General features: G+C 41.6%; 1 protein-coding gene across 1 annotated transcript in view; it reads left to right on the top strand.

The window, feature by feature from the left end:
* The window catches only part of CLNK (cytokine dependent hematopoietic cell linker), a 197,428-nt gene that overhangs the window by 15,168 nt on the left and 163,311 nt on the right, over positions 1-18,949 (top strand). The window contains exon 2 of the mRNA XM_006168107.3: positions 1,558-1,610. Coding sequence (XP_006168169.1) covers positions 1,600-1,610 — 11 coding nt within the window. The 5' untranslated portion in view covers positions 1,558-1,599. The remainder of the gene's footprint in view (positions 1-1,557; positions 1,611-18,949) is intronic.

Raw genomic sequence — 18,949 nt, forward strand, 5'->3', positions numbered from 1 at the left:
ACCAGAAAGGGAAGGAGCCAGAGAATGAGTGGCGGTGAGAATGAGAGAGAGATAGTGAAAAAGCAAGCCGCCAGGTCCAGGACTTGAACCAGGGTCAGCCATGTGGGAGTCCAGCACCTTTACCCACCATGCCACCTGCTGGCCCCCAAAAGTATCTGTTTTTACAAAGCATTTTGATAACAGCCATTATAAAGGGATGCAGAAATTGGAATTATATTTAATTTTAGGAGCACCTTGCAGTCAGAGTCTGTGTCTCATTAGGAACAATATTTGCACAAAGTAAGTTTCCAGTAATTGGTGGGTGGAGAGAGGAATGGCTAGATTGATGGATGAACAGATGGCAGAATGAGCCAGAAGTGTCTAAGGCCCCATGGGGTACAGTATGCTGACAGGTTAGGAAGCAAAATTTCTTAGTCCTTTGGCTCTGGGCTCTTATTGCAAATGGGTGGTCTTGGGCACATAATTTTACTTCCTTGGACCTCATTCTCTAACTCTGAAGCCCACTCTCTACCCTGCTACACTAGCTGGGAGACCTAAGAGTCTGACAGGCATAACCCACATCAGTGGTATTGATGGGCCCTCACCCTGGCTCCCTGTTGAGTTTGGTCAATGGGAGTCAGCAGTTGGAGACGCAGGGCAGCAGGAGCGTGAGATGGAGATGGTTCCACACGGCGCCCTCCCTAGGGTCTCTCAGATGAAAGCCACCACCCTCTTCCACCACCCTGTCTCTAGACCCCAATGCCCACTTCGCCCTGACCCTCCGGGCCCAGGCATGGAGCCAGTGTCCCTTTGTTACCACCAGCAGATATTTCACCACACTCTCAAGTCCCTCCCCCCAGCCCACACCGTTTACAAGATCTCCATTAAACTGTTCCCAAATTGCCCAGTGTGTGACTACCATCTGCGTATTACTGAAACCCCAGCTGAAACAGCGAGAAACGTTCTTCATGCCTGCCAGGATTCTTGAGTAGATTAAAGGCAATCATTGATATAAAGGTCTTATTGAATACTCCCAGGGTCTCAGCTGCTAATGTATATAGTAAATGTGGCTAATGGTCTCTCCTATGTGGGTGAATACCAAGTTCAAATAAAATGCAGCCTTCTATGTGAAGTGGTAAAGAAATGTAACTTCCAGTAAATATTTCACAGTAAAGTCACACTTGGACATGGGAAGCGTTCCTTCTCCCACATCCTCTGGAGAGCCCGTGGAGTCCCCAGAGCGGTGCCTGTGGAACCTGGACTAACGTGCCCTGGGTGCCCAGGGGACGCTCACAACTGCGAGCCAGGGAAAACCAGGCGCAGTGTATGTTGGCTCAGCTCCTGGGGGCAGATGGGATGAATGCTGACAGAAAGAGGACAGCATGTCAAGGAAAAAAATATCCCCTCCCCACCCGGTTCTAGAAATAAACCAATTATCAACCTGATTGATTCTCTCTCCATCATTTCCTCTAAACTAGCACCTGTATCCGACTTTAACAAGAAGCGACAGTGGCGTGTTCACTGGAATTAAACCATGATGGGTAAGGTCCAGTAACCAGTTTGCTTTTGTTTCCACAGGCTGAATTGAAGATCCCTCTCATTTGCCGGGTGCCAAGAACTATGAACAGGCAGTAAGTAATGTGACATCACCGTGCATCCAAGTCCCATCTCTTAGTTGGGACAGGCGTCAGATCTTGGGAGAGGAACTAAGAAATGATGCCAAGGTGCCCAGTGAGGGGGGGATCTCTCTAGAGACGGGGCCGAGGATGTGCGTCGGTGTCCAGAGAACCACTTTTACAGTGACGGCATATTTTGTGGACAGGTCACTTGTTCCCTTCCAGCATGGGCGTGTGGTTGGGGCAGGGCCTGGATGTCGTATCTCAGCACTGGGATGCCAGAAGAGCATCCAGTGATACCATCAGTCGCTTCGCACCCTGTGCTTGAAAGTGCAAGGAAAGGACAGTGGCTCATGCAGGAGAGAACCTAGAACCCAACTTTCTCTTTGTGGACACTCAGAGTGAGCGATGTGGTGAGTGGAGAATAACCAAGCATATACCTGATTCCGAAATCCACCCAGTAGGGGATGTCGATGAGTATAGTAAAAAAGATAGCAAGTGTCAAAGATGTAAGAAATATTTATAAAGCAACGAAAGGCTTTTAAATTGAGAAGATGTGGTGCATTCATTTTAAAATCAACCTGCTTATCTATTTACTTGCTTTATTAATTTCACCAGTTGGAAAGGTAGCATCGTCACTTTCCTGTAGTGAGAAATGAGAAGCAGAGTGATCGTACTAGAAAGAACATGAATGTCAGAGTACAATGGCAAGTTTAAATCCCTTGCCTGTCACTCTACAGCTGTAAATTGGGGAAGTTATCTGACTCTCTGGATATCTGAGAAGTTACTTCACCCTTTGAACAGCAGTATCTGACCTCAGGGAGGAAGAATGCCTGGGTCAGGGGAAGGAGGATCCCTAATCCTAGAGAGGACCTTGGGGACAGTGCAAGGTAACCAGGCAATGGCTGTATCTCACAGGTGGGTGCTGGGTGCAGAGCTGGGATCCAGAGAGACCTGAGGCAGCAGTTAGTGCCATCCCTGCCCCCACATCACAGCTGCCCACAGATACCCACAGCGTGGGTGACCTGGCCATGGGGCAGGGGAGCGTGTGCTCTCCCTCTTGCTGTGAACGTGCAGAAGGACTTGCTGCTATGCAGTTCACAAACAGGTTCCTCATTTGACCCCAAATCAAACTCATCAAGCATCTCTGTGCCAGGTGAATCTTCTCCTTCAATCTGTACATCCTTATAAGGCCATCATTCCATCCCCCAGAGCAAGCTTCTTAGTCCACTCCCCCTTTTGGGGGAAGTCCAGGGGGCCTTTAACAATTCAGCAATATTTGTGATGAACTTCCATCTGGCTTTGTGTTTGAGTATCCATATCCTTCAATCCCTGATTCCATACCTTTCAGAGATCCCACCCCATGCTAATGGTCTTATTCATAAACACAAAGGTCTCTCCCCTCCATGACAGCTCTAACTAGCTTTGTTTTATAGTCCGAAGGTTGGCCTCTTGTTCAAGGTAGCTTATCATCAGGCTTTCTAAAGGGTAGCTTCATGATGTCAGCTTTAACATCACCTCAGATACGAAGCTGCCAATACATGGACCAGAGAACAGGTCAGACTATCGCACGTCACAGGTACTAGTTTTCTCCTCTTAGGATGAGCCCACGTGGGGCCTAGACATTTGACTACCTTCTACCCCAACACTGGGAATATACCTCGCTGGATCATTGGGAACCTTTTCTTCTTCTTCTTTCCCAAAGCTCGAAGTATTCTTTTCCTTCCCCCACCCAAGCCAACTTTAAATTCTTCTTCATTCCTTCCTCTTAATGCAACTTCAGATCAGCTGCATCAACTTATGTGAGATTGCTACAGGCCCGTCCCAAAATGAAAAGTAAATATTAAAATTAGAACCTCCCTCCAATACCTATACACATTACCAAGTAATGTGTAGCCAGCAGGTACCCACAGATGAAAAGCAGGCTTCTGTAGTGGGCTCCAGATTCTACTGGGTCGTTGGGAAAGTCATGATGCATTTTTGCATAGGAAAACATAGAAAAAGACATCATGGCTCTCGGGACGGTCAGAAATTTTCAGTCTCTATAGTGTTTGGTCCAGCATCTCCTGATCTATGACCTTCTGCTCATCCAGCTTCAAGCTGCAACATCTGCCTCCCTTGGGAGCTCATTAGAATGCCTAATCCTTGGGGGACCAGCAGTCAGCGTAATGGCTATGTCGCTGGACTCCCACGTAGTCTATCGCAATTCACATTCCAAACCCAGTGGCTTAAAACTCACGCCGGGCGCGTGTGTGTGCATGCCCAAGATCCTGAGAGGAGAATGGAAGAGAAGAGATTGTGGCATGGCCATCTCCCCTGGGGGGTGATTTCTAGCTATCCGTCTCTCTGTCCCTCTCTGTCTGTCTGGTGAGCGCACGCACCCTATAGCAAAAAAAAAAAAAAAAGAAATGCCTAATCCTGGGTGCCACAACCCAGCCCAGACATGTTGAATCAGAACCTGCACTGTACAGCATCCTCAGTGGCTTCTGAGACATATGAGAATTTGAGAAGCACTGGACCAGAACAGTAGTTCTCAGTGCTATTCCATTCCTGGCACACTCGAGGGGTGTCCTTACAATAGTCACCAAGGTACGACTCAGACAGCCACATAGGAGACTTGGTGCGAGTGCACACACAGCTACCCCCCCATCCCCATTCTCACACACATACAGGTGCACACAGTGATCTTTGTTCTGTTAAGCCTTATGTAGGAGCACCACCTTCTCTGTGAAAATCATTAATCTGGTTAATTGGAGGTAGTTGGTTTTACACCTGATCAAACATTAGAATCATCAGAGAAGTTCTAAACCAAGTATAATCTAGATGTCCTTTCCTAGGCCAAAGAATACCTGGACATTGGTCTTTTTATTTTTCCATGCTCAACTGAACTTAAATCTGTGGCCAGGGTTGTGAAATGATGTTTCATGGATCAGTAACCTGGAATTTCTTACAATTCTATAACCTGGAATTCCAAACATCCTGTGTAACTATGACTAATTCTTTACCACCTGTCTTAGTTTGCTCAAGCTGCTATAACAGAATACCTCAGACCAGGTAACTCGGAACAACAGAAACTTATTTCTCACAGTGTCAGAGGCTGGGAAGTCCAAGAACAAGGTGTTGGCAGATTCGGAGTCTGGCGAGGGCCTCCTCCCTGACTGGTGGGCTGTCTTCTTGCTGTGTTCCTCAGACAGTAGGAAGGACAAGGGAGCTCGCTGGGGTTTCCTTTCCAGTAAGGGCGCCAATCCCCTCATGAGAGTGATGTCATTGTGATCTAATCACCCAAAGGACCCACTTTCTTTTATTTATTTATTTTATGTTCATCCACTGAACATCATCACAGAATACAAAATGTGATTTCCCATGCAGAATACACTGCATATTGGCTTAATCGAGGGTATTACCATACATGTTATCATGAACAAGTCACCCTCCATTTCCTGTTTCTTACATAGTTTTGCTTTTATTCCCCCTTGATTCCCTACTTCTCACCCTCTGCCATTTCCCACACTCCTCCCGCACTGCCTTTGGTATCTATAGTTGATTTCCATGACATTTTCCCCCACAGTTTATTGATTCACAAAATATCATAATTAATCTAAATATTTTCAATATCAAGTTCAGCTGATATATACATATCTGTGAACATGTGTCTGACTTAGGCATAAATCTCAGTGAGTAAAATGAACATACTATAAAGTAGCACCTTGTTGTAGCTATCTAGCTTACCACAATCATTAAATAGGGTTTTTTTAAATACCTTTTTTTTAATTTTAAGAAAAGCGTTTTAGTTTTAATAAATCAAAATCAAAAAATGCTAAGAGAACTTTACTTAAAACTTAAAGCCAGGAAAATGGTTAGGATTCTATTCAAATAGTAGGTAGATGAACCTATTAACAGCTCAAGAGAAGACAAAAATCCTGAAACCTGAAAAACAAAGCATAGAAGAAAATCAGTAATGTTTTAGTCAAAAGTCATAAAATTTTGCTTCACTCGTTCAGCCTCATGTAATTAAACTCACCTCTCTTGTGGTCCAATTTTTCCGTTTAAATTCTGGAATTTAGCATTCAACTCTGGACTTGTCCCTACCGTGAAGTTGACCATTTTCATGGTTGTTTTTTGGACTCTTATTTCTGTGAGTCTGTCTTTAGTTTTCCTGGTACAGCGCTCCATTCAGACATTTTGGAAAGCTGGACTGGCGTTGGTAGATATTTTAGGTTTTGTTTATCCGAAAATGCTTTTCTCTTTTCTTCTCATATGAAGGATGATCTTGCCAGTTATAGCATTCTTGGTTGAAATTAGTTTTCATTTAATACTTTAAATATATTTTCCCATTCTTTCCTTGCCTGTATGGTTTCTGATGAGAGGTCCGCTGTTAGCCTGATGGGACAGCCCTTGTAAGTAGCCTGACATTTCTCTCTTGCCAATCTCAGTATCTTGTCTCTGTCTGTGGTTTTGGTCAATCTGGCTATGATGGGCCTTGGAGAAGATCTTCTTGGGTTGATTCTCTTTGGGGTCCTTTGTATTTCTTGGATCTTGATATTTGAGTGCCTCTCTAGGTTTGGAAAGTTTTCTCCCAGAATTTCCTGGAATAGATTATCAATGCCCTTATTAGTTTCTTCACCTTCTGCGATTCTGACTACCTGGATATTTGCACATTTAATGGTATCTAGTATTACTCATATATTATTCTCATTTTGGGGGGATATTTTTTCAGTCTAATGTCATCACCTTGGTGATTAGATTTTTATGCACAAATTTTGGGGAGAAGCAAACATTTAAATCATGGTATCTTTCATTAGGAACTTTTACAATGCATGAGTTAATAAACGTGAGTGAATATTTTATTAAAAATAGATATTATACACATATACATATCTGTATGTCTATGGATATGTATACATACTACATATATTTACAGGTATTTATTACACACACAATATCAGTTTATGCACACATACTTCTCTATCATTGCATCAGTCTAGCCAAAATCATTATTTAGTGAGAGCACATTATATCAGGCAATGAGCTAGGTGCCTCACTTTAAAGACAAGGAAGATATAGACACTGCTTTCAGACAGCATTAGTCAAATATTAAGCAAGCTGTTTCAGTGATACACAGAAAGCAATGGGAAAATTCATAAGTACTAAGAAGGGGCTTCCATGGCATGATTCTAAATTACTTCTGAAATTTGCAGACTATTTTGCATTAACTTTCTGTGCGACACAACTTGCAGCTTTCCTCACAATCAATCAACCTACACAAACCACACTCCTCAATTCATCAGCGCTCTTAGAGAATAGACACACCTGCCTGCCACCCCATTACGCTTCTGGGGCTGGGTAAAACAGTCTGGGGTTTGGTTTCCAGTACCTCTTCATCATTCTGGACAGAACTGATAAGAACTTCGATGCTGTGGTTCTGAGTGCTTTGGAAGAGACAGGTCAAATGAGCAATTGCTTCCGGGCTTTTCCAGTAAGCAAAGACCCTACACTGGCCAGACTCCTTTGGGAACTCAAGTAAAAGATGCTCTTGTACATCCAGACTAGGGACTGGTGAGAGAGAAAGTAACCTAGAGCATCCACTTTGAAATACACCACAGAGGTGTATGATAGTCCCTTCTTATCTGCAGGGGCTACATTCTAAGACCTTCCCTGAATGTCTGAAATCACAGATGGTACCAAACCCTAAATAATATTATGGTTTTTTCTATACATACCTTCCTAGGATGAAATTTAATTTACAAATTAGAGGTAATAAGTGATTAATAACAAAAATAATAATCAAAGTCTTTTTTATTTATTTTTTACTTTCGATCACTGCTATATATCATTACGTATACCAAATAAATTTTCCTATCATGAATATACACTGTATATTAGATCAGTCAAAGATATTACTATACATTATCTCCAACAGATATTTTCTAATTTTGTGTCCCTAACATGTTTTGCTTCTTTCTTTTTCCCCTTGATTCCCTCCTCCATGTCCCACCTTCCTCCTGCACTGTCTCTAATATCACCATTGTTCTCCATGAATGAATTGAAAAAGTATGGCACATATATATTATGGAATATTACTCAGTCATAAAAAACAATGAGACCCTGGCATTTGATAGAAACTGGACAAACATGGAAGATTTACTACTAAGCAGAGTAATCCAGGCTATGAAAGAGAGGCATTGTATGTCCCCACCCAATATGTAGGGAATGTCTGCACTCTATGGCAGAAACTGAAAGACTGGAAGGTATAAAAGCATGGAGAGCAATAGTGATAAAAATCATTTCACAGTTATAAATCCTGGATTGGCCCCATAGCACAGCAGGTAAGAGCTATAAGTGGGAAAACAGATTCCACATGGCTGACTGAAGTTCAAATCCCAGATCCAGCAACTTAAAAAACATGCTGGCAATATGATGGAGCAATGGAGGATAAAGGATTGCAATGTGACAAGCTTCATTGGGGGTGCTTTGTCTCTCTCTTCTCTCTTTCTGGTGCGTACACTCACCCTTACCCTCTGTCAAAAAAAAAAAGTTATCATTTATTTCTGGAAGAGTACACTCACCCTTTACCTCTGTCAAAAAAAAAAAAAGTTATCATTTATTTCTGGAAATTTCCAGTTAATATTTTTATACCAAAGTTACCTAGGGATAACAAGCCATGGGATTTGAAACTATGAATAAGTGGGGAACTGCTGTAAAAGTAAGCTAGCTTTGTTCATTGTTCACATTGTCCCTAGTTTTGTGCCAGTTCAGTGGCCCAGTGGTGGTAAGACATTGCCTGAGCTAGGCTGGATCCACAGGGAAAATGGTACCCATTATCCTAGCTAGCTGGGAAGGCTGAGGGAGGGGATTATGGAAGGAGACGCTGTTAAAATACTTCTCTCTCTTCATCTTTTGCTCTTTTTTATTTTTTATTTTTTATTTTTTGAAGGGAGAATTTTGCCCTAGGGTGAGTGTGCTCACCAGAGAGACAGAAAGTGAGAAGTAACTCCCCAAGGGGGATAGCCACACTACAATCCCTTTTCCTCCGTAATTTGAGGCACACATGCACATGCACCCAGCATGAGTTTTAAGCCAGCAGGTTTGGGATTCAAACCACAGTTGATTTTGTGAGAGTCCAGTGATATAAACATTACACCATCTGCTGGTCCTGTCTCTCATTCTTATGAAAGAGAGAAACATTTAAAAAATTATCCTTAGCCTTGATTAAATTTTAGAAAATTTATAAAAGTACAAAAAGGAAATAAGAATTATTCCAGCACCCAGAAACAGCCACTACTTTGCCATAGACTTCTTAGGCTTTATTTTTTAAGAGAGATTTTTGCTATAAGGTACGTGCACTCACCTTAGAGACAGAGAATGATGGAAAGCGAGAATTGCCTCCCAGGGATGGATGGCCACATCATAAACCCTTCTCCATTCTTCTCTCAGTATTTTGGGCATGCACACACACATGCCTGGCATGAGTTTTAAGCTGCCAGGTCTGGGATTCCAGCCACAGTTGACCACGTGGGAGTCCAGTGATGCAACCACTACGCTATCTGCTGGTCCCTCTTAGGCATTTTCTATGTGTAATATTTAAAACTGTAAGTAGCCAGGGCCAGCAAGTGGCATGATGGATAAGGGCACTGAATTCCCACATGGTCAACCACGGTTGGGGTCCCAGACCTGCCAGTTTGCTTTCTCACTTTCCCTCTCTCACTCTGCCTCACCCTGTCCCACTCTGGTCAAAATAAAATAAAGTAAATAAAGTTAAAAAAATGGTAAGAAGACTATTTTTTTTTTAATTTGGGAGAGGGTTAGTGCACTCACTGAAGAGATAAAAATAGAGAAAAAGCAGCATCCATGGTGAAAAGCTACACTGCATTTCCTTTTCCTCCATTCTCCTTCTAGGATTTTGAGCATGCTTGCACACATGCCTGGCATGTTTCTCAAGCAGCCAGGTCCAGTATTTGAACTGTGCGATCAGCCACGTGGGGTCCAACCACCAGAACCATCCTACTACCGACTGGTCCTGGAAACCTGCTTTTAAAACTCATACTGTTTTCTGGACCAGTGGATGCATAATGGTTACATTACTGGACTCCCACATAGTCAACCACAGTTCAAGTCCCAAACTCAGCAACTTAAAACTGATGACACCAGGCATGTGTGCATGCGTGCCCAGGATCCATAGAAGAGAATGGAGGAGAAGGGATTGGAGCATGACCATCCCCCTAGAGGGTGATTTCTCACTTTCTGTTTGTCTGTCTGTCTCTGTCTCTCTGGCTAGCACACGCACCCTATAGCTAAAATCTCTCTAAGATAAAAAAAAAAAAAAAAGCACTCAAACTTTTTTCAATCATTCATTCAGTAATACTAACTTATATTATGAGCGTTGTCCCAAATCATTAAATTGTCTTCAAAGTCCTGGTGTTTTGAAGCTACTATAATATTTAAATAAGGTTTACAGTCCCGCCTTCATAATTTCAAAGTCAAAACGCTTTGAAACACTTGAAAGATTTTTGTAACCAGTTTGACAGTCAGACCTGACCTGCAGTGAGGTAAAGTTGCATACATTTCTTTATCTCTCTTACTGCATCTGCACACATCTCACTAGGGAAATATTAGTGTGTTCAAACACTTAGCGCATTGCTCTAGCCCTCACTGGGAAAATTACACGGTATGCAAAACAGGCACCACAGTACACTCCGAATTCCTGGACCTACGGAGTCTGGGTGAAGGATGGTGGGCCTGTGTTTTACAGGGTGGTTTATTTTATCTTGCCCTTGGTGTTGGATGTTTAAGTTGTTACCTATACAGGTTTATGAGGCAGTTTTATCTCTGAGATTAAACTTTACACTCTAGCTGTATTAGAGGAGGCAGTGCCGAGGTGTTCCCCAGCCAGCAGCGCTGTGCGTGATGTCAGGTCCTGCTCAATTCTATGGTGACAGTCAATCATTATGTAGGAACACGGGTTCAGGTTACCTGATGAGAACCTTACATTTCTTTTCTGGCATGAGAAGGTATTGCTTTCATATTTGCCTATTTTGTGAAGGGTTCTGATGGTAAATCAAACAGTAACATAGAGACTTAGACCTAAAGAGAGACTTAGAGGTATGGGATCCACCTTTCACACATGTTTATAAACTGCTCCTCAGTAACTCCACGAGGCAGAATTGAGAGACTCTTCTGGAATACTCTTAGGATGAAGAGCTCATTGCCTTCTGAGACAATGAGTTCGGAGACAATGAGAAAATGTCTCTGTGTGTTGACATCAGCAAAGGCAGGTCCGAGTCAGTGTTAATCGTGAGTCTCATACATTTCTCTACACAAGATGATGGTTTTTCCCTGCGACACCCTTCTCCCTTGAATTTGGAGTCCAGTTATGAGAAGGAAAGGGGAAAGAGAATACAAAAATCGTTGGCGCTCTGCCTGTCACTCCATGTGAGGATCTCTGCCACGCCTTCTGGCCGCTTAGCATTAAAACTCTTCCCTGTGTTGCCACAGAAGACCCACTTTAGAAGGACAACAGTCCAGGTTCGGAGTCAGGGATGGTGGCCACATGTGTCTGACTCCACAGTTCATCATCCCGTGCCACATCGAACTGCTTCGTGAGGATTCAGACCATCGTACCTGCGTATTTCTCATCAGGACACATCACCACACTGAATGGCCATTTGCTTATTAGAGGCACATTTTTTTTTTTTTGGAGAGATTTTCGCTATAGGGTGTGTGCACTCGCCAAACAGACAGAGAGAGACAGAGACAGAAAGCGAGAAATCACCCCCCAGGGGGTAGAGGCAAATTTTTTAAAACCAAAAACTTGCACAATAAAATGTACTCCATCGCTGAGTGGGGATGCGCATGAGCTCCCCTAGGAAGGGCCCGGCTCTACGTCTGGCACACCGGAGAAGCCCCAGGGAGAGCATTTCTGTCAGTATGTATGAATGACAAAACTCCACAGAAACTCCAGTTCATCAATTTCTCTCACGACATGTGTGAACAACCCCTGCTTTCAACCTCAGGGAACATCTTCGTTTTGATTTGCAGGAATTAATAAGTGTAAATCCCACAGAATCTAGGGAAAACCAAGAAGCGGTGATTTTGGCATCCTGGGATCTAAGCTCTACACCAGGCTGTGGAGTCGCTATGGCTGCCCTCCTACTTACCCAGAAGTAATTATGAACCAACTCTCAGACCAGCCAGGCCTGTCCGCAGATGCTATCAAAGTCACACAGCGAGGATCCAGCCTTGTGGTTGGCTGGTAATTAAAGAGCTGCAAGCTGTTAGAGAAGGTGCCTGAGATCCAGGCAGAGAGTTTGCCAGAGGTGAGGGAGATGGCTGCTCGTACTTTTGCAGGAGCAGCAGGTGTGCTTGGATCTGAGATTCGGTGAAGACAGGTCATGGGGAAATGGAGGATTTAAGGTAACTTTTCTTTTCTCTCTTAATGGCGAAAGTGGCCGCTGGTGATGGAACTAGCTGGCTCTACTAGTTTACCCCCACTTGGGGGACTTCCAGCTGAACAAACTCGGTGTCCTGCTGACGGTCTGCAAGGTTGGAATTTTCATGGTTATGATCTTTAGAAGTGTCACAAAGAATAAAACAGGTTGTTGCATATTTTAATCTTTGACTTTGTTGTTATTATGTAGGTAATACATATTCATTGTAGAACCATTTAAATGCAAAAAAATACATAAAGTAAAATAATCATTAATCAAACCCGTTAAAAAATGTCAGCATTATTGAGTATTTTCTTTTAGGGTTTCTTATGCAACTATGCATCCTATTTTATTTTTTTAACTTAATATATCACAAATATCTTCCAATGTTACAATGTCATTTTTACAGCTAATTAATCTTTCATTATTTAGGCATCGCATACATTATATTCCTTCATTGCTAGAAAACAACACAAATTGTGAACTAATTTGATAAACTCTATTAATATAACCATGCCCAAATATTAAGATGCTGTGTTTTTATTATCTTGTAATAAGAAAAAGCGGCTACCCCAGGGACTACTATGAGCTAGGCTAAAATTTGGAGAACTGAATCCAAAATGACATTTTATGATAACACAGTACTTGATTATGTAAATGTACAGAGAAATTGAGGATAAGGGCCAGCAGTTATGGTCAGACCAAAGACCACTGATCACTTGCAGTTCTAGACCTTATATTATATATATATATATATATATATGCATACCCAATAACCCCGTGCTATGAAGATAGAGGAAAATCAACAATAAAAAGGTGTGGTTATCCAATGAGCCTGAAACCAGAATGAAAAAATGATTTACAACAATGTGATTTGGGGCCAATGTCAGGAAGCCTTGGAAAATGTACCCACTGAAAAGAGAAAAAGGGACTTTTCTAGAGGGCTGCCTGCCTGGAGTTTCAGAATGTCTGGTGAAGAGAGACAGGCCACAAGCAAGAGCGGAGTCCTGGCTCCAGGCTCGGTTATCCACGCCTCCACTTGGTTCTCTATCCTGGCCTTCTGTCGCTCTCTACCATTGTGCAAGGAAAGTATTTTTCTCATAGATTTCAAGAGCTTAGAAAGGATTCTTTTGGATTAACCCATGCAAGGAGATAAAAAAGTTCAAATATTTCTTTAGCTCCCATGATGAGAAGGCCAAATACTTTAATGAGCCTCATTTTATTTGTCTGTAGGGTAAAAATAATAACTCCTCACTATCTCCAAGGGTTACTGAGGAGATCTAGTGACAATGCATGCATCATGTTTAGCTCTACAGCTGACATATAGGGAACATTCACACGCGTGCAGATTGTACTTTCCAAAGATTGCTTCAATAGCCCCTATCCCACATGCTTTTCTGTGCTATGACCTGGACACTCCCTCGTCAGAGGTGAAGCTATGTCTCCACCTCCTTTGACTTACGTGGGCCTGCAACAGTTTTGACTGACAGAATATTACAGAAGGGACACTGAGCCAGTTCTGGCCATCATCTGGGAAGCCAGCTTCCACCTGAGTCATATTCTACAACTGCCATGCTGTGAAAAGCCTAAGCCACCTAGAGAGACCCTGGGGGATGCCTAGTGGAGAGTTAGGGAGGCTGGGGGCAATCGGCACCAGGCAAGAGAGTCAGGGAACCAACCTGGGTACTTAGCTTGATCCAGCCTTGTGACAATCTGGACCAAACAGCACCAGGGAATCCAGAAGGAATATACACAGCTGAGAACCAGGAGGAGATTGGAATAAACTGTTTTAAGCAACTGATTTGGAGTGGTGTGTTAGGCAGCAATAAATGACTGAAACAAACATTGTCTTCCGCTCATCATCGCAGTTACAGTATTATGCAAGGCCCTTTGCTTTACATATTTGGGATATAATTTAAGATCTAAAGGACTTGATATTCCCCTGGATGAACATTCATTTTAGCTGAGAATGATAGCAAATACATACCCAGTGGTGCGGGAGCAGGATACTAACAAGGGGTCCTTTGTGCAAGGGTGTTCAAGTGCGCACAAAGTGCTAAGGACACTCAGGAGTGCACAGTTAGAAGCAAATACTATGTAAAGGTGTGGTGGGATTCGAGAAGATGCCCGCATTCACAGGGGGGGGTGACATTTGGGCTAAGCTCGGGAAAGGATGCAATGTGACCAAGCAGAAAATAGAAAAGAGAGTGGGGAGAGATTGTCTTAAGTAACTACAACAGTGGAGAAGTTCTTTCAGGATTTAATGTAAAAAGTAACAATAAATTGATAATTTGACTTTCGTTGCTTAAAACTGATTCAATCGAATTCTAGAGATAATATCTTGACTACTTAGGATGAATGGAGAAACTTAATTTTCCATAACTCTCTATTGGTGGGGAAAATATTCTGCATCATGAAATGAGCGTAAAAGCTTGCGTTTGGGTGGTGGTTTTTCAAATCTTGTACCAGTGAGAAGAATTTTGCTGCCTTGCAATGTTTCCACTTTGTTTACTTTAATCATAGTACATCTTAACGGTGTATGGGTTGTTTTTTTTTTTCAAACCATATGTGCGTTGCATATGGACCCAGTCAAAGATACTCCCATCGGCATCAGCGTAACCTGCGAGTGGGCTGCATTACGTGCATTTGTGCTGCCATTTGCTGCCATTGCTGTTGGTTTGGATAAGAATTCTTAAAACGATGTAAGTGTTCCATCCAGTTAAGCTGAGCCTCTGTGGACTTTTCCGAGGATTCTAACAGCCAAGCTCCAGAAAGTTTTATGAGGAAGGAACATGAAGTCTTTTTCTAATATTTTATGTAAGGTTTCATTTTTTAATTTATTTTTTCAATTGCTTCAAATATTGATCAGATGCAAAAGAACAGTTATAAAATGTGCATTAGGTATAAAGAGCAATGAAATAATTCAGATGTGTGTCCTCATTTTCAGGTTTCTTCAATTACTGTTACTTTTGAGGTTTCCACTCACTTTTCCATGCTCACAAACTCACACCTCCAAAAGGAAACAAATGTCCTAAATTCTAGGTTAAACATTCGCTCATTTTTATTTTCCATTCTACAATGTGTGTTTATATCATTTGAAGCGCTTTGGTTTCACTTGTCTCTGAGCTATTGGACCAAAGATTCCTGTTACAGTGTATATCTGCATGCTGACTTTCTGATTTTGATAACTGCCTCTCCCAGTCATAACCCATGGTATCTCGCTCAAATTTGTAAAGTCACTGGGCCTGTTCATTTTGAACTGCAAAATGGAAGCAATTACAGTGCCTACTTTGTAATGTTCTTGTAATTATTAAGTGATTTAACTTGTAGAAAACTTGAAAAACAGTTCCTGGAGCATAGTCTGAGCTATGTAAATATTAACTATTATTTTTCTACAATCAGTTTTATGACTGCTCAATATACAGTCCAAATATAATCCATGCTTTGGCAAATTGTTATAATAGCTTTAAAAATTCGCAGCCATTTAATATTTTATGTGACTAGAACACTATCCACAGTCCACTCGCTAGATCTTAAACAATGTTAAAGCTTTATTAAAATATAACTCATGGATCTTGCATTCCAAGTGTGTGATTCATTGCACTCACCAACCTGTGCAGCTATCACCACAGTCGATTTTAGAATATTTTGATTGCCTCAAAAAAAAAAAAAAATCACAAAATTGCCGTGTGTCAGAGCGATTCTCCTCTATCTCCCAACCCCCAACCAATGATCTATTTTCTGCAGAAAAAAAAGCAGATCTATAGAAGTGTATAGATTTCCCTATTCGGGATATTTCACCTGAATGATACACTATGGGGCCTTTAGTGATTGTCTTTCTACATACGAACCTTCACAGGAGCAGTACACATCATGGCCAAAGCTGGAAACCACCTACATACCCAGCCATGGAGGACTAAATAAGCGAAATACGTAGATCCATATACCAATGTGAAAACGTCAGGGTACGGAGATGTGCTACCACACGGATGAATTTGGTCAGCATTATGCTAAGTGAAAGAAGACAGCCCGTAGGGAGCTGAGTCGTTTCCTGGATGGGTGGTGCTTCTTATTTTATTTATTATTATCATAATGTTTTTATATTACATTTAATCGCATGTATCTTTACAGTGTGTTACATTGTACAGTGCTTCTAAGAACACTCTTGTTTATGTGTCCTGAGGGACACTGTCAAGAGTATCTGTGAGAATATTCACAGGACTGCAGTTTCTGGGGTTCAGAGTACGCAAAACTTCAGCTTTGCTAAGCAATGCCACAGCTTTCCAAAACACCAGGACGTTTTACACTCACAGTGTAAGTGACCCGGGAGCTTCGCGACTCCATCCCCCTCCATAGTGGCGGTTTTCATTTATCAAAGTGGCGGGTAGCTTTCATTTACACCCTGTTGACCGTAGATGTGGTTAAGCATCTTTTCAGATATTTATTAGCCATTAAGTTTTTCTCTTCTGTTCAGAGTGTTTTTTTCAAATATTTGTCCATTTTTCTGTCAAATTTTGTATTTTAAATTGATTTGTATGACTTGCATGAGTTGTTTATTTTGCACACTTTTCACATGTTCAATTTAAATTTTCATCCTCTTTTGATCTTTTTCTTTTTGGTGATTATAATCTTGAGACTTGGATCATATCAAACATTACTGTATGATTCGGGGTTTTTTTGATTCTTTAAAACATCTTTTCTTAAGTTGAGGACATTGAGATAGCTCCCTATATTCAATCTCATAGTCCTAAAATTGGCTTTTCACTTCTAGGTCTTTAATCACCTTGGAACTGATTAATTCATAAAGTAGAGGGGATCTGTGTTTTGCATGTGGATAAATAATTTGCTCAGCATCCTACAGTAAAATTCTCTCTCTTCTCTTGATCTGCGGTGCAAGCTCTCTGTCATAAACCAAGCCTTCTTACAGACAGGTCTTCTCTGGGCTTTCTCTTCTCTGCCATGATCACCCCCTGTCAATCACACAAGTCCTAATCAGCAAAACTTTATTGCAATTCATGATTTATCTGGGAATTTACACCTCCCTCCCCACCTTGTACTTCAGCAATAAATTGCCTCTTGAATGTTTACTCTTTCACGTAAATATTAGAATAGATCAGCTCATGAATAAAACATACACACACAGTTTTTTTGGACGTTAATTGGGATTACTCTGAATTTATAGATTACTTTGAAGAGAAATGGCATCTTTTTGATATTAAGTTTTCCAGTTCATTAACATGTTACATGTCTCGAGAGAGAGAGACAATACTTTTGCAACATAATTCCATAATGGTCTATCATTTTCTTTCCAAAGAAATGTACTTTATCATCTTGCCAGAGATGCTTTGGGCACTTTATGGACATTATTGCTATTGTACATACTCAAATACCAAAACTTTATGTTTCCTGTTTATTGTTGGTCTGTGTGTTTATCTATACCTACAGATATAGGTTTTACAGCTATTTATATTACATATCTGTTTTATAGATAGATAGATAATACAGATTTCATACCAGAGGCCATATGCACACACAAGAAGCAGAAAGCACCCTCACAAAGGGCCTGGCTGTGTCACAACCCTTTATCTCTCTCTCTCCATCCCATCAAGATGCTGGGCAGAAACATGCAGACTGCGTGTGCTTTTCAAGTCAACGGGCCAGGACTCAAACACTATTCTTTTTCTTTTCTTTAAGAGAGATTTTTGCTATAAGGTGTGTGTCCTTGCCAGAGAGACAGAGACAGAAATCAAGAAATCACCCCCAAGATGGGGATGGCCACGCTGCAATCCCTTCTCCTCTCAGGAATTTGGGCATGCATGCACAAGCACCTACTGTGAGTTTAAGCCACCAGGTCCAGGACTCGAACCACTGTCAACTATGTGGGAGTCCAGCAACATAACCATTAGGCCATCTGCTGGTCCCTCAAACCCTGTTCTACCTAGCAACTAACTGTGGCACTACGATGGGTATATATTTTTCACAGATGGTACAGGCCTCCTAAATATTTTATTGATTCCAACGATCTGTTTTGTTTACTCTTTGGGGTTTGTCGTGTTGATGACATCATCCATAAATAATCAAATTTTATTTCTTCCTTTTTATTTCTTATGTCTTTTTTTTTCTTGCCTGACTGCTATGATTAGGATCTCAGAAACAATGCTGAATTAAAGCAGTGATAGCAGGCGTTTTTTGTTCTTACCAGTAAAGGGAATACTCTCAATGTTTTACCACAAAGTATGGGGTTTGTTTCAGATTTAGGCAAACTTGGAATATCAGGTTAAAGACCCTATGTTGTCAGGAGTCTTTAAAAGAAAAAAATTTACAGGGGGTCAGATGGTGACCCGGTCATAAAACGCCATGCTCTGTGAGGCAATCCCATACAGGCAGGTTCCTAGTTCAAGCCCGTAGACCTCCCTGAGTACACCAGGCACACACACGTATGTAATCTGAGGCTCGCTGCAGCTTTGGGGTAGATTACCATGTCAGGATTCGGGGGGTACAGTCTCCTATCTGTCTCTCTCTGTCTCTCACTCATGGAAGAAATAAGTACACTTTCTATAATTACAAATATATATTACATTTAATCAACATATTTCTGTATTTCTTAAGATGATTATACATTTTCCTTTCCCATTCTCTTAATATAATAATTTATATTAATGCATTTTCTATTAAACAAAACAAATTTTTGTTGCAGTTTGGTCGTAACACATGTATTTTCAAAGGGTGTGGATGCAATGAGTCGTTAACGAGTTGTTCGTAAGTGTCAGTGACAATACCCTTGCTGGGTATTGGCGCCAGGCTTGCACTAGCCTCCACAAAGGAGCCAGATGCCGTAGTTTTCTATTCTGGAAAAGAGATCATGTAACAGGGAATAAGTTGTTTCTTTTCCAATCAAACGATCTAGGATTGGCATTTCCTTAGGGAAAG

Source organism: Tupaia chinensis, unplaced genomic scaffold, assembly GCF_000334495.1.
Source record: "Tupaia chinensis unplaced genomic scaffold, TupChi_1.0 Scaffold145561_1, whole genome shotgun sequence".
Classification (NCBI taxonomy): Eukaryota; Metazoa; Chordata; class Mammalia; order Scandentia; family Tupaiidae; genus Tupaia; species Tupaia belangeri.